The sequence below is a fragment of the Lutjanus erythropterus genome, chromosome 13 (genome assembly GCF_056507025.1).
Source record: "Lutjanus erythropterus isolate fLutEry1 chromosome 13, fLutEry1.hap2, whole genome shotgun sequence".
NCBI classification, from domain to species: Eukaryota; Metazoa; Chordata; class Actinopteri; order Lutjaniformes; family Lutjanidae; genus Lutjanus; species Lutjanus erythropterus.
This window is the reverse complement of record NC_139329.1, coordinates 21,871,047-21,886,777: the sequence shown is the minus strand read 5'-3', so window position 1 is coordinate 21,886,777 and position 15,731 is coordinate 21,871,047. Positions and strand designations below refer to the sequence as shown.

At 38.8% G+C, this 15,731-nt stretch overlaps 1 protein-coding gene across 5 annotated transcripts in view; it reads right to left on the bottom strand.

Moving 5' to 3' along the window:
• Positions 1–10,147: 10,147 nt before the first annotated feature.
• The window catches only part of kif21a (kinesin family member 21A), a 70,804-nt gene continuing 65,220 nt past the window's right edge, over positions 10,148–15,731 (bottom strand). For all 5 annotated transcript variants that reach the window (XM_084733338.1, XM_084733334.1, XM_084733335.1 and 2 more), the window contains 5 exons: positions 15,440–15,604; positions 14,350–14,467; positions 14,032–14,202; positions 13,161–13,360; positions 10,148–11,989 (listed from right to left, as the gene is read on the bottom strand). In XM_084733338.1, the coding sequence (XP_084589464.1) occupies positions 11,899–11,989; positions 13,161–13,360; positions 14,032–14,202; positions 14,350–14,467; positions 15,440–15,604 (745 nt within the window). In that variant the 3' untranslated portion in view covers positions 10,148–11,898. The remainder of the gene's footprint in view (positions 11,990–13,160; positions 13,361–14,031; positions 14,203–14,349; positions 14,468–15,439; positions 15,605–15,731) is intronic.

Genomic DNA, 15,731 nt, shown 5'->3' with positions numbered 1-15,731 from the left:
GCTCACTGACATGCAAGTTTCAACCATCTGAGTTATCAAAATGTAGCTTCTCAGCATCCTGTTATAGAGCAGTGGTTCCCACCTCTGTGTCTTATGACCCCTTAAAATGAAGCTGTTGCCACTTATTACCTCCAAACATGTTGTATATGTCAGTGAGTGATTTTCCTCTCCCTGGTTGTTTCATTTGAATAATTCATGTTATGCTGCTAACATGGCTGAAAAGCAAAACAAATCAGAAAATAATGAATGTAATTTTGTCTTTTGTCTTTTTGTCTATAGTTTGTCCACTAACTAAAAAAGTTTGATATTTTATGCTATGTCTGACCCTGTTGAATGAATTGAATCCCTGACACAGGTCAGTTTCTCAGCTAATCAGTGTTGATTTCAGAATGTTTTACTTCTTTACACTAAAAAATGGTAAACATATGGAGGTGTTGTTATGAAAAGTTTTACTGGACCAGCCCACTTGAGATCAAATTGGGCTGTTTTGGGCCCATGAACTAAATTGGGTTTGACACCCCCGCTCTAGGGGCAACAGCTAGTGTTTTGGGTCTTCCAGTGTACTCAGCAGATATCCAGATAACAGATATCAGGGCCAAAACTTCCTCTCTAATATAGAAACTCCAGATGAAAGAACTGAGTTATGGAGCTTATCTCTATCACAGATATTTTTTAAAAGCTAATAAAAATCGAAAATGTTGTTTGACTTTGCCTTTCAGTCAATGTGTTCCACCTCTTTTGCTCTCAACATGGACTGCATGCGATCAAGGCCTGCTCAAACGTGACTGGTCAATACTACTCAGACTACCGATGGAAACCAGAATGCTTTCAACACTAAAATCGTCTCCCTCGTCTACAGATTCTGCTTCATATTCAGATATCTGATTGATGTATGTGACATTTTACATGGTATGTGCTATGTTGTGCAGGGGGGCACTGTCAGGAAAAGGCCTTTACACAATTGTCTAAAATAAAGCTGTATTCTGCAGCTTTAAGATTTCACTTAATTGGAGCTAAGGGGACAAAAGCATTAACAGGTTTATGGGCAGTGGCATCCACACACTTTTTTCCTGATATAGTGTGCTACATGGCAGCCTCCACAAGTTTTGAGCCTCCTCTGTGAGAGCTGTAACAGGCCTCTCCATCCTGTATTGAATGTTTTTGTCAGCGAGCTGAAGCTGCACTCTTTTGCCATATTAGTATTTCACACGTTTCTCTGTGAGCCACATTTTGGATGAAGGAACCGAATATGACTTCAACAATTTTAGTGCAATTTTGTGGCTAAAATGATGCCCCCCTCGTTTCAACCAGAATTCATCATCTGGCCATTCTTACAACATAAAAATGGCCTCAAGATCACCTGATTGCCATTTTTCTTAAAGGCATCAGGAAAAAAAAGATTAACTATCAATTCGTTTGACTTTTGATGTTGTTGTCCTGTGGCAACATCACACTCTTTTTTTCCTCTTTGAGAATTTTAAATCCAGTTACTGTAAAACTCAGAGACAATGAGTCTCAAGAGTCTTCAAAGCACCTTGCTTGTGAAAATCCAAAAATCTGCTGATTTTTTATGCCAGGAACAAAGTCGACATTTGAGTGTGAAACTCAGTTTCACACATTTAATGACTGTGGAGATTGCAGTTGTTGACAAGTACACTGTGTTCTGATTTAGGTCTGTTGGGCTTTTAAGAAACTAAAGTTAATGATCAAACTCTTCTTATGAGTGATTCTGAAAAACAACCACAGCTGTATTGGCTCTATGACCAGTGTGAACAGAAAGGGAGATAAGGGACAACTTGCAAAACTTGAACCATCAAAATGGAGGACGAATACATCGATCTGTTTGTAGGATCTAGATTTCTGTTCAGACTTTATGTTTATGATGAAAAATCTAAAATAAATGGTGTATATAGGTGGAATGATCATTTGTGACCAATCTCTTTCATCAAGGTGGTATGAATGCAATATTAGAAATGATGATATATTTTAAACCTGCAGCAATTAATTGATTACTAATTGATCATTAAATTAATAGCCAACCATTCTGATAATTGATTATTAGTACTTCTTTATGAAAAAAAGTCAAAATTCTCTGATTCCAGCTTCTTAAATGTGAATATTTTTTGGTTTCTTTCCTACTTTATGACAGAAAACTGAATATATTTGAGTTGTGGACCAAACAAAATATCCCTTTTTCACAATTGTCTGACATTTTTAGACCAAATAACTAATCGATTAATCGAGAAAATAATCAACAGATTCATTGCAATGAAAATAATCATTAGTTCGGGGCCTTGCATATTTTTTATCCCTTCTATCAGCGTTGCTCTAGGGATAGCAATGTTGGCCGGTCATACCACACTGGTCAAAACTGAAATATCTCAGTTGAGCATAACATTTTTTTTTAAATACCTTCTCCCAAACTCATAGATCGAAAAGTCTGTTACGTAAAGTGCACCATGAATCATTTAATTTCCTTTTATTTCCTGAATCAAGTCATGTAACACTATTCATCCCCAGCAGGTTGACACTTTATTCCTCAAATCCACTTTGTTTGAACTAATGCAACAGCATCCAGTCAAGTTGCAGGTGAGAATCAGAAAGAACTAACATTACGCTACTGGGCTGCAGGTGGGAACAATGATACCAAAGGCAATTTCGTTTGCTTATGCAATGCGAAACAGAAAAGGTCAAAAATTATAGATGGAGATGCACCAACTTCCAACTTTGACATTTGAAGTTGCATGAAAAATGTTAAGTCTCAGTTCTGTTGTTGAAATTATGTTATAATTGTTGGAGAGCACATGCTAACATGCTAAGACTGCAAACATGGGATATATTATATCCTCTAAATGTGAACATGTTAGCATTGGAACCTATTTGGATTATAAATTTCAACTGCGAGCACATAAACATGCCAACATTAGCATTTAGCTCAAAGGACTGCTGCACCAGTGTGCAGCCTAACAGAGGTGCTGGCACGGCTACAGTCTCATAGTCTTGTTTCAATCTGTTTTGTTCTGCTGGGAGCAATCACATGTGGTTATATAATAATTATCTAAATGATCTCAACCTTTATTCTGTACAAGAGCAATATTAGCCTCACACAGCAGCTGAGGGAGTGATCCTGATGAAGTGTTGACTCTGATCATTTGTAATAAGATAGCAATGATTTAGAGAAGGCTAGTTAAACTCCTCGGTGCAGTAGCATGACAAATGAGCTTAATTATTGGAGAACTGTTTTATTAGCACTTGTAACTCCTCTATGGTAATTTTAGATTATTCCCTGGCTTTTGTAATGCAGTCTTTTGAGACTCATTCAGACAATCATTCATCATTTAAGGACCACACTTTGATGAGGACCATGTCAAAAAATCCTTCAAAATTCTATAAAATATCACCTTTTAAGATTCATTCTTTTATACTTCTTCTGATGCTTGTGTTGAGCAAGTAGTTTGACTTTAATCAAAATATGTGCATGACTTGAATCTGTGTTTAATCCTTTAAATTGTAAAATAGTTTTTGCTTTAAGCTGCCTGTGTATCTGAACTGACAGAATTTATATTCATGCATCAGTGCCACAAATAGATTTCAAATTATCAGAGAGTGAAGCAGCTCCGACTGCTCCTAATTACTGTCTCCTCAATCTCCTTTTCCCTCAGTTTTGGCAAAAAGAGACATAGTCTTGCTGTGATAGATGTATTGAGTGTTTCTAAAATGTATTAACCTCCTCAACCCTGTTGGAGCCGCTGGTCGATTCATTATGACAAACTCTGCTCATGTTGCTCAGCTGAGCATTGTTCAAACCCAAATGTTTAAGGGTAGAATCAGAAGAATTTGTCTGAGCTATTCATAAACACACCAGGAGTCCCAGGACATCAAATACCAACATTTTTGGGTTGGTAAAGCACGAGAAAATAATGAGGAAATAATATAGACAGAAGGGAGGGTCTCTGCATATACAGACATGACCACTTCTACCAGGTTATCAGTAATGATTGAAAGGGATTATGCTTACATGAGTCTATACATTGATTTCTTAAGGAAAATGTTGCATATTATGCCTTTAAAATTGAAATCTTATTTTCTAAAATTCTAATCTGATTTGATGATAATGTCAAAATACAGTTTAATATATATTAGGGCAAATTATATTACTTTGCTGATTATTTTCTCATTTAATCCATGAATTCTGGTCTCTAACACATAAATAATCAGTAAAAACTACCCATCACATGTCCCAGAGACCAAGGTCAGTCAAAAACCCAAAGATATTCAATTTAACTGTCATGAGAGACAAGAAAAAGCAGCAATTTCTCACATCAAAGAAGCTGAAACCATGAAAAATGGATTAACCAATTAATCATCAAAATTCTTGTCACCACTACATTTTCTAATGATCTACTAATTGATTAACTGACTTATCTTTGCAGTTGTATGATATATGCACTGCCGTAAGAAGTCTGTTTCCAGTGCAAGGGGCAATTGAGGGAAATACAAGATTAAGATTGCATTTTTACTTTTGCAGCTGGATACACAACAACAGATCGTCCTTCAGATCCAAATTATCAGTAAAGATATGTTAATTTTAGCCAAATATTAGCTAAAATATATTAATTTTAGTCAAATATTGGCTGTGATTAAATGTTAATGAAAGGAGCCTTCCATTAGTAAAAAATCACCGGGTGTGATTTCACATTGTTCAGTGTAAAAAGGTCTTTCAAATCTTAGTTTGTGCTGAGGCAGGTCAAAATCTCTCTCTAAGGGGTGGAGATCTGCTCAGCAATGTGTACTCTAGCAGGGCTATTGGAGTAAAAATGTGCACATCTCTGCATCTTGTGAAACAGCTGGTTGTGCTGTTTTTAAATGAGGATTAATAGGCTTACATCAAAGAAAGTGGCTCCTGACCAATGAACACATGTGATGTTTGTGAAAAAGTCAGCAAGAGGAGCAGTAATGGTGCTTGCTCTGTTAAACAAGAAGCAGGTGTACGTGCAGGGGAAGTGATTTGAAGACTTTATTTGGGGTGTCTCTGGACTCCCGGGACAAAGTTTAAAGTACTTCTGAAGTGTTCTGGTGCAATCTCAGTGACATCCACACACACTCATCACTGTAACACTCACATCAGGTGGCCGGTGATTGGTGCTGCCTGTCAGACAGTCCTGCAGATTTATGACAGCAGTCCCTGATGGCCTCCCGAGTTGTTCATTAGGCATCTGAACAAAGTCTGAACAAAATCTCTGTATGAATTTCTCACTGTGGCAACATCACATCTACACTGCGGTACAGTGAAAGGGCTATTCTGTTGAAGCGATGCCATTTGCATGTTGTGAGTTTTCATCACCTCTTATGGATTAATCTGGTGAGATCTCTGTCTTCCTCACTATAACCCTGGGCTTTTCCTGCAAGTATAATGAGAAAAGACATACATCTTTAATAACAGCAGGACAAAATAACACCATGTTGCTATTGTCCCTCCCCTGTCTCCATCAACTTTCCTCCGGCTGGCACCAAAGGCAAGTTAGCATGAAGAATTAAATCTTCACTGGTACTCAGTGCATGGCGTATGGATAGACCTAACAGATGATATTTGTATTTTATTACCTTAAAAACAGAAGATACTTCTATTATGTATTTTTTACTTTCAAGAGAAAAAAGACTGTAACTTGTGCTATGGACTCAATGATGGGGTGCACCTCCTTTTGTTATTTACTTAATGGCCCCGTATGATATACTATTATGACATTACTTAGTTGTGAATATAAATGCATTAATGTATAAGCAGCATTTCACTGCTTTAGCTGCTTGAGGTGGAGCTAGTTTTAAATACTGTACATACAGTTTGGTAGTTTAGTCCATCCATCCATCAATCGTCTGTAACTGCTTATCCTTGACAGGTTGCCAGGGGGCTGGAGCCTAAACCAGCTGATATTGGGTGAGAGGCGGGGTACACCCTGGACAAGTCGCCAGTTCATCGCAGGGCTGACACATAGAGACAAATAGACAATCATGCTCCCATACCAAGGCAATTTAGAGTTATCAGTTAACATGATGTTGCATGTCTTTGGACTCTGGGAGGAAGCCAGAGTACCTCGAAGGAACCCACATGGACACGAGGAGAATATGCAAACTCTGCACAGAAATGTCCTGCCCAAGTCACAAACTCCCCCAGACTCAGAACCTTCATGTTGTGAGGTGACAGTGCTAAAAACCGCACCACCGTGCTGCCCTGGTTTAGTCCAGTGGTTGCAAATCTTGGGGTTTTCACCCCTCTAAAGTCATGTCAATTAAATTAATTTTACATATATAATGCCTAATCATAACAGAAGTCATCTGGGCATCAGGGCATTTACATATAGAGCAGGTCTAGACTGCTCTCTTTGTAATATGTAGGGTAATAAAATACATGACGGACTGTGAGATGATTAATGGGGTAAAAACGCACATTTACCATGTCTTGAAATAAATCAGTTCTGGAAAAATATTAATATTGTGTTATTGCTCTCTGCCTTAAGGTCCGCCTCTTAGTAAATTACTTCCCACATAAATGATGCAGAATTTTACTGAACTTGGCTGGAAGGCACACATCACTGAAGAAGTTAATTACTGTGCAGGTGAAATATACTGGACGTCTGAACTGCAGGCCACATACAACACACCAGGGACCGGCAGATCAATATGCATATTCAAACATTAGTCATTTCATGTCACCACCTATTAAATGCATTGATTATAAGTTTTTGTTAAACCGATCGATTCCCTCATGGAAAATGCACTTTGTGCTCTTCAATAGTGAATGTTTGTGCAAATGAACCGAGTAAACATGGCAGCTGAAAGGGAATCAAGTTCTTCATCATGCAAATACTCATGTTCCCCATGCTGAACAGTTATCGCTATCAGTATCATGAATATTGTAACATGAAAAAAAAATCAAAGAACAGTACCGTATCACCTCAAAACAAAAGCTGCTTCCATCACTGGCACATGTGAATATTTGTAACCTTGATTCCTTGATAGGCCAGATTCCCCAGTTACTCTGGGCTACAGTTATTCTCTAAATAATTTGGATACACTTAAACTGCAGCAAAGTGTTACAACTATTACTCATGAAACACCTACAGGCACTCAAATTACACCGAGGCAAGAGGACATGAATGAGTAACTTACATGCACAGTGGCGGAAGAAGTATTCAGGTGCTTGTGAAGTATTCTAGACACACTCATGCATTAAAATATTACACCAAACCAAGAGGTAATATGTACAGTAAGGTTACAAATTGCTGGGTGCCTGTTCTGTTATCAGTAAAGATGGAGTACCAAAGTCTCCAGGCTCCAGACCCTTGAGTCTAATGATTAGATTTTGTAGAAAGTCTCTGTCAAAATTTACATGGAGTTAATTCTTAAATAGATTTGTTCATATCCAGCTCAGTGAGGGTCAACGGGGGCCCACAGCTCATTTCTGCCTTGAGGCCTCCTCATGGGTTAATCTGAGGGTTGTCAGTGGAGGAATCGAAGCTATGCTACGGTGTCCCTCATTAGCCAAATGCCTGATATGTCAGTGAAAGTATTCCTGGACGTTGACAGCTCTGACGAATACTTACACTGTCCCTTGCCAGTCCTGTAGGTGCTGCTACTGCCACCCTGTGGTCAGTTTCCACCGCTTCAAACATTTGACAACTTCTTTTCACTTTTAGACCACCATCTGCTTCACAGAAAGTGGCTTCACCTCCAGCAAACAGATGTGAAGAGAGAATAGAGCAGGAGATCATCAGCTAAGAATGATCTGTTCTTAACAGAAGTAACAGAGATTGTGTGATCACATAAATGCTCACCATTGACGACGCATCTTCTTGGTGAAGATAAACATATTTTGAGAGAATCTTAACAGAGACTTAAGGTTATGGAGATGCTCAGGAACAGCAACATATTGTATCTCTGATCGACAGCAGATGAAGCAGCATTCAAAAGCAGCTTTTATCCCCTTAAAAAAAATCAACAGATTTCCGGCACATTTGTTGAAAAACTGATGTTTTCCCTGAGGAAGAAAGAGGAGAAAAAGAAACAGATGGATAAACTTCAATGACAGTTATATCTTCAGGTAAATATAAAAACAATATGAAATCAAGTCAGTAGCCCAAACAACAAAGTTGTAATAATGTCTTCATAGGAGAAATTATAATTGTTGATACACTGTGCTTCAATGCGCGCTTAAAATATCCTTATAGTGTGTTATAAACAATTTATTAGTTAATTTTATTACACAGCTTTGTGAAATACTTGATTTGGACCGGCCTATTAAGGTCTATTATTTCTGGATTGCAGACTGTTGCTATGAAGAACAGACCAAAATTAATATTTTATGTCAAATTATAGATTTTGTTATAAGTAAGTTTATAGTCCTGTAATAAGCAGTATAAAAGTGAGTGGGTTGCTGTTGCTAAATAAAGTGAAGTCACCTTCATGTTCTGAGTGCTAACTAGGCAGATTTAAAGGAAACTTTTTCAGGAATAGGAAATACAGAGCTGTACTTATCTAAGACAAATCTGTAAAAATGACAAAAATTACATTTTACTGTTGGTATTTGTACAAGTAACTGACCTGCACACATATCAACAGCAGTCTTTAAAGGATCAGCATGTAGGATGTAGTGACATCTAGTGGTAAGCATGCAGATTGCAACCAACTTGCCTCACCCTCCCCTGCTTAAGTGGCTGCAAAACTTGCTTGTAAGTCAAAAGGCCATATCTAAAGGTAAGAAAAATACAATAACTCTTATTTTCAGGTGATTATACACTAATGGAAATGTACGTATGAATATTATATTCCATTTCTGCCATATTTTGCCAATAAATCCCTGTAAAACTTACACACTGGACCTTTAAATGACTGATAAGAAGAAAAGAGATACACACACACAGATATTTTTGACAGATGGCGTTTATTCTCACCAGGCATCTGACATTAGAATCGCTACAGAGTCCGCCATTTGAGAATGGCTTCTAAAACTCCAGAGGGGGGACGCCCAGGATATGTGAAACAGGGACAGCATAACAAACAAAACAGAGGAAGAAAAAAAAAAACCCTAACCGTAGGCCACTAAACACAACCTGCCACCTTCTTGGAGGAAAATCTCCTTCCAAAGCGTTAATACTGCTCGTCAGTCCTCCTGCCAATCCTGGTCCTCTCAGCTCTCGTGTGAGACTGCGTTCAGATCGGTGGTCCCACAAAACTAACATTCAGTCAAAAATTTTTTTAAATACATTGTTTACATACATTAGATATGTACTCAGATAATGCCTACAACTGCTGTTTCACCGAACATTCAAAAGTGACAGCACACAATCGCGACAGACAGATCAGTTACATCAGGGAGACCACAAGGGTCTCCAGGAAGGCCCCACAAGGATCAGAACTGGGAGACAGACATCGGTCTGTGGTTAGGCTCACAACACGGGCAGAGTCTGAAGGCCTCTCCTCTCCAAAAACAAAAAGACACTAGTACATATATATATATATATATATATACATACACATTGCTCGGGACTGAGCGGACCTCACCCGGAGTCCATGACGAGAAGAAGCCCTCTTATAGGGTTGAAGAAGGTGAGTACACGACTTAGCAGCATGGGAGTTAGACGACAGCTCAGTAGTGTAGGTTCAGTGAGCGCTAACTGCAACATGTGAAGAATGAACATACGTCTCTACATACGATGCAACATGGACAACAAGTGTAGAATATAAACGCTGAACCTGCTCACATTTAAGAAGGATTAAGTGTTTCTCAAAGACTAACTGTGTCAGTTTTCACAAGTGCTCAAGAGTTAAACGAACAGTTTGAAATTTTGGAAAATATGCTTATCTGTTGTCTGTCGGAGAGTCTGGAAATTTCTAATGACTTATTTCCCTGTTGATTAAACGGAAAATTTTAATTTAGATTAGACCACTAGTCTAAAAGTAAGAAAGCGCTCGGGGGCAGTCAACAATGTTAATTTTCATTTTCAGTGAGAAAAAAAATCAAAAAATCAAATCAAATTAATTTTTTACCTCTGTAGAACAACATTTGTGAGCCAGGCCATCTTAGCAGCACTACAGTACTTCAATAAATCGATGTTGTGCCACACATTTTTCCTTTATCAAAAAACTGCAACTTCTGCGAATTGGATATTGCACATGCATTGCATATTGAAATTTCCATAATATTTTGATTAATTGTGCAGCCCTATGGTTAATGTCCATTCTCCATTCTTGTTCTGAATGTGGTTGTGCATTGCTTCAGTCGAGCGGTTAACTGCCAGTTTATTATGACACAGCCTACATATGACCTTATTTTCCAGATCAAAAGACTGCAAAACCAGCTGGTTTAGATGTCATGTTTGTCCCACTTTCCACCTCGCCGGTTTACATCTAGGCATTAGCATCCAGATGGCTGCATATCTGGTGTTGTACATTAATAAAATATTAATAATTACCTTAACTGAGTAGCATTCCTGGTGCCAACTAGTACGGGTAACAAAGTTTAATGCACATCCTTTGCAGAGAGCTGCAAGACTGAAACCAGCTTCAGCAAGTAGCCTGGTAGCTTAGCTTAGTGTGAAGACCGGAAGCAGCCAAGCTCTGGCTGATGGTAACAAAATCTGGCCAGCAGCACTTCCAAGTAAATAACTCCTTACATATTGTTTGTTTAATCTGTACAACAACCAAAGGATAAAAATGGAGAGGGGAAAGGAAATTATTGAGACTGGCCAACAGATAGTTCAGGATATAAACCCCAATAAAATGACATGACATTTTTGCCTTCTGATTTTCGTAGGGAATAAACAAAAACAAGATTTGATGTATTCATTAGTGAGCTCTAGAGGTTGTGGTGGTCAGACATCATTTCAGTTGGACAGAGTCACACTAACTGTTTCTCCTTGTTTTCGGTCTTTATGCTAAGCTAAGCTAGCAGCTGCTCCTGTACGCATCTGTTTGGGAGAATCTTCAGGCCTTTAAACAATCATATTTCACAAATAGATATGTATCATCAAAATCACTGCAAGAAAACAAATCAGCATATTTTTCCAAAATGTCAAACTTTTGCTTCAAGTGGAACTGTTACTGTAAAGTGTGTTCTGTTCACGAGTGCAGTGCAGGACAGCAAAGACAACAAGTTTGCACAATTTTGGTCGCTGATCTCAAACAGCTGTGGAAAGTGAGGAGGGAGAAGCACAAAAGCAGGAGAGGGAAGGTAAGGGGAACGGTGATTTGTCTTTTTCACAAACAATAAAGCCACTTTTGTTATTTGGGGGTAAAAGGAGAGCGGGGACATTGGTTCTGCTTTAGGTGCAGAGAAACAATCTCAACAATCCCAAGAAAGTGGAGAATTGGGTTGCGAAGGCCAGCTACCAACCCGTTAGCTCTGCTGCCACCTTTGTCTCCTCTAACACTCAGCTTTCTGTCTATTTTCCCCTAATCTAAGAAAAGACACTGCTACCCTTCTCCTGGGTGTGTGTCTGCAGGTGTACTTTATGCTGACACAGCGCTGAATAGAGCTGAGCAGCAGAGATATTTTCTGAGTGTGTTTTTCTTAAATAATATCTTGAGCATACAAATTATCATGATCCATCGTCTACAGCGCGAAACAGAAAAAGATGAGTTTATGCCGCATTAACAATACGTTGAACTACAACTGATTAGCACGACCCTCTGAGCGTACCGAGTCTAAGAAAAGAATTATCGTGCTAGTTTGCGTTGAGATGAGATTAAATCCTGTTGGCTCAGTCATAAAGGTTACATGGCATGGAAGGTTTTAGGAGTCAACATTGGGCTCGAGAAGTTAGGGGTCAAAGTGCAGGGCAGCAGCATCAAAAGACGCCGTTAGTGTCCTTCCAGAGTCAAACCCAGCTGGTGGCGCCGTGTTCAGTTACTGGCCACCTCGTCCACATTGTCAACCGCCTCTAAGGTGCTGTCCAGTCCACCACGTGCACGCCAGATCTTCACAGTCCGGTCACTGGAAAACAGGAACATCAAAGAGTGAGAAACAGTAAAAAAAAGAAAAAAAAGAAACGTATGGTCCAGATGCACAGAGACAACAAGCCACTTTTTTATGCAAAGTAATTTTACATATCCTCGGGATAATACCATTTAAGACATTTTAAATAAAAATGACAAAACTTAACTTCTTTCAGCCTCTTAAATGTGAGTATCTGGACTGTTGTCTTTCTTTAAGCTGCTTAAAGCAACATAAAGCAACACATTGGGCTCAAACATTCATCCATTTACACAACAGATGCTTAATTAAGAAAATAATCTACTGATAAATCAACAATGAAAATAATTGTTAGTTGCAGCACTAGTGAACCTCTTCCTGGAAGCTCGAAATTAATGTGGGGTTGCCAGGCAACTACCAGAGATAAGAGGGTTGTATTGACTTTCTCATTGAACTCTTGTCAAGTAAGTGAACAACCTTATTTCTCAAAATATTCCACGGTTCCTTTAAAGTTCATCTCAACGACTATTTATTCACAAAGGCATTTTATTGATGCCTCCTTGTCTTTACATGTTATTACTCTTCTTTTAACAATTCTTCCTCCGCTTTGATTTATACATAGTTTTATATATTAATTCAGAATTGGGGACTAATTTGTAACATTGGTCATAAAAATTAAGTTTCACTCATTTACTTATTTTATGCGAAAAAAAACGTTTATGATCCTCAGCTCTCACTTTGAGGAAAAAATATTAAGGTTTCCACGATCTATCAAACACTGAAAAACAGTGGGTCTGTTATTCGCTATCAATAAAGCTAATAAAATACAGTGATCAATCTGTATTTGGCCTCTTGACTCAATCTTTCTAACTCTCTTTGATTTAAAACCAATACTATTTTTGACTGCTGATTAGATGCCTTCAGTTGCTGATTTACATTGCAATTTAGGAACTTGCCATCCAAGCTGTATTGATTGATTTTATGCTTTTAATAATCTTGGTGTCCTCAATTCCAGAGGGGGAGAAACAAATTTTGTCTCCAGATCTGAAGAAGAAAGCTATTCTTGGTAAACAGATAGATCTATGGGGTCTACCAGGGGTATATCTTTGCAGCAAAAACTAACTGGAACCCAAGAAGGGACCTCATACATACATATTGTAGAAAGTGTGTGTTTGGTTGGTGTGAGACTCACTCGGACGCGGTGAACAGGTGGCTGCTGTTGGTGGAGATGCTGTTGATGGGGCTCTCATGACCCTTCAGCTCCCCCAGAGTTCCCAGCGTGTCCGTGTGCCACAGCTTGAGCACCCCACCTCTGCAGCCGCTAAGCAGAGCTGGGGACCCGGGGACGACCCCCAGTGCACAAACCCAGTCACGGTGCGCGTTGGGGACTTGCTGTTGGAGAGGAGGATCAAAGGTTTTAATACACTGTCATCTGTACATTTCAGTTTTCATGAATGACTGTAAAGTTTCTTAGGCTGCTTTCACAACTTTCACACCTGTTTAAAGCAATTAACCCAGTGCACTAAAAACTATACATGACATACCTTCATCCTGTTGTCATCACCTATGTGAGCTGCATCTCTCTATACATGCAACTGATTTATTTGTAGTCGTATATCGGACAGCCAGGTGTTTTCAATTCAATTCTCCTCTCTATCATCCTCTCGAAAAATAACTGAAAAAGGTTGACAGGGTCAATAAAACACTCTTGCCGTGTGCTCATATTGTTTTATTGCATTGCTTTTCCTTTTACCTGTTCAGATGAAAGCCTGCCAGAACTTCCTATAATTGATCTCAAAGTCTGAATTATAAATTAAAGAGAAAAAAAAAGGAACGAACTGAACCATGATTCTTCCAGGTGAAGTTTCACATCTGTTTGGTTTAGATCAAACTGGAAAGTCCAAATGTCTAGGCTAAATTAATTACGTGTCAAAGCACTCTTAAACTTTACCCTAACAAGAACTGTGCCAGATATTCTAATGGGGGATATCAGCTAGAAAAACTGACAACTCAGTCTATCTTTGTTAAGTATCTAAACATCTGCCATCTAATTGAGGCAGTACCTGCAGCAGGTCTTTGCGGTCCAGGTCCCACTTCTTGATGCCGTTGTCTCGAGAGCCGCTGAAGAAAATGTCCCCCTGGACGACCAGAGACTCGATACCGTCGTAATGGGGAGGTTCAAAGTTGTGTGTTGGGCTGATGCTTCCCAGAGAGCCTTCAGTCACATCGAACAGCTGCAAAAACAACAATGCTGCATGTAAAAGGTGTGCTGTGAAATCTAACTTTACAGCTGCAGCAGCTCAACAGAAGATTTGAACATTAGCTTTTTTACACTAACAATAATCAGGACATAAAGATGTGACGGATCAGTGGAAACACACCTTGATGTAGTGGTCTTTGGACCCTGTGATCACCAGGTCTTGGTTGTTTCCGGACCGATCCACAGTGAGACACATCACCGGACCAAGGTGACCAGTAAGTTTCCCTGTGGATGCAAATCTGGGAGACAAGGAGACAAAATATAAACCAACACTCAAGAGTCAATAATTTAACTCCCAGTTTCCAAGTTTGGCTTGCTACAACCACAGAGGGAAACTCTGGCCAAAATTGAATTAAACTATAGTATAATACTTACTGTGCTGACACCGTTACAGATTTACTTCATGTTATGTGTCAAACAAAATTTGTGAACTGATAGTTCAATCTCATTTCAGTGATTCAAAGTTATTTCAATCATCCAAACCAGCGGTTATCAAGTGTATTTTATTATCTAAGTGGAACAAGAGGCAATTAATCAAAACTTAAACCAGCCAGCTGTCAGTGATGGATGACAGCTTTGGACTGGATACCTGTCAGGTGTCACAATGAATCGGATCTTTCAAGTGTGAAAGAAATTGGGCTTTGAATTAACTCATGATGTGTTTTGCATCTGAAAATGGTGCAGGGGTATCAGAAGGACAGTACTGTTTCATGTCATTTCATTTCATTTTCCTTATCTATTGATCAATTTATGATTTGTCTAATAACTCAAACTGATTAATCGATTATCAAAATAGTTGGGCATTAATTTAATAATCTAATCATCATCAATTATTTGTTGCAGCTCTATTCAGTTTATTATAAGACAGAGAAATCCAGGACATTGCAATATTTGAGAGGCTGAAAACAGCCTCTTTTGCATTAAAAATTACTATTCATCAGTTATCAAAATAGTTGCAGATTATTTCTTTAAAGATCTACTAATTGATCAGTCGACTAATCGCTGCAGCTGTAGTAATGATAATGACATTTTTTGTCAAGTTTCCTCATTTTGCATCGACATATAGCATCTTAACATTCTTGTAAAACTACACTTGAAGCTGACAGGAATTTTAGACATTACATTTTCAGAGGCATCATGCCATAAACCCAAAATGTTGGACAAATGTTAAAAACTTTGGCCTGTCAGTGAAAGTGTTTAGCCCCTCTTACCTTCGCAGATCCCAGACTCTGACTGAGTTTCCGGCTGCGGCGTATAAAACCGTCCCACTGGGGTTGAGAGCGATCTGATTGATCTGGTTCTCTCCTGCTGGGATGGTGACGGTCCGGCTGGTGGTCGACGCACACGCATCTCCAACATTGACCTGACCAGAGGACCTGAAGACACAAAGATGACACACATATGAATCTGCGTCAAGTAATTAGACACGCAGACATCATGCACTGTATGTAGGTGTGAAAGACCTTCAAAAATAGACATTGCAAAAATATTTTAGTTAAGTCT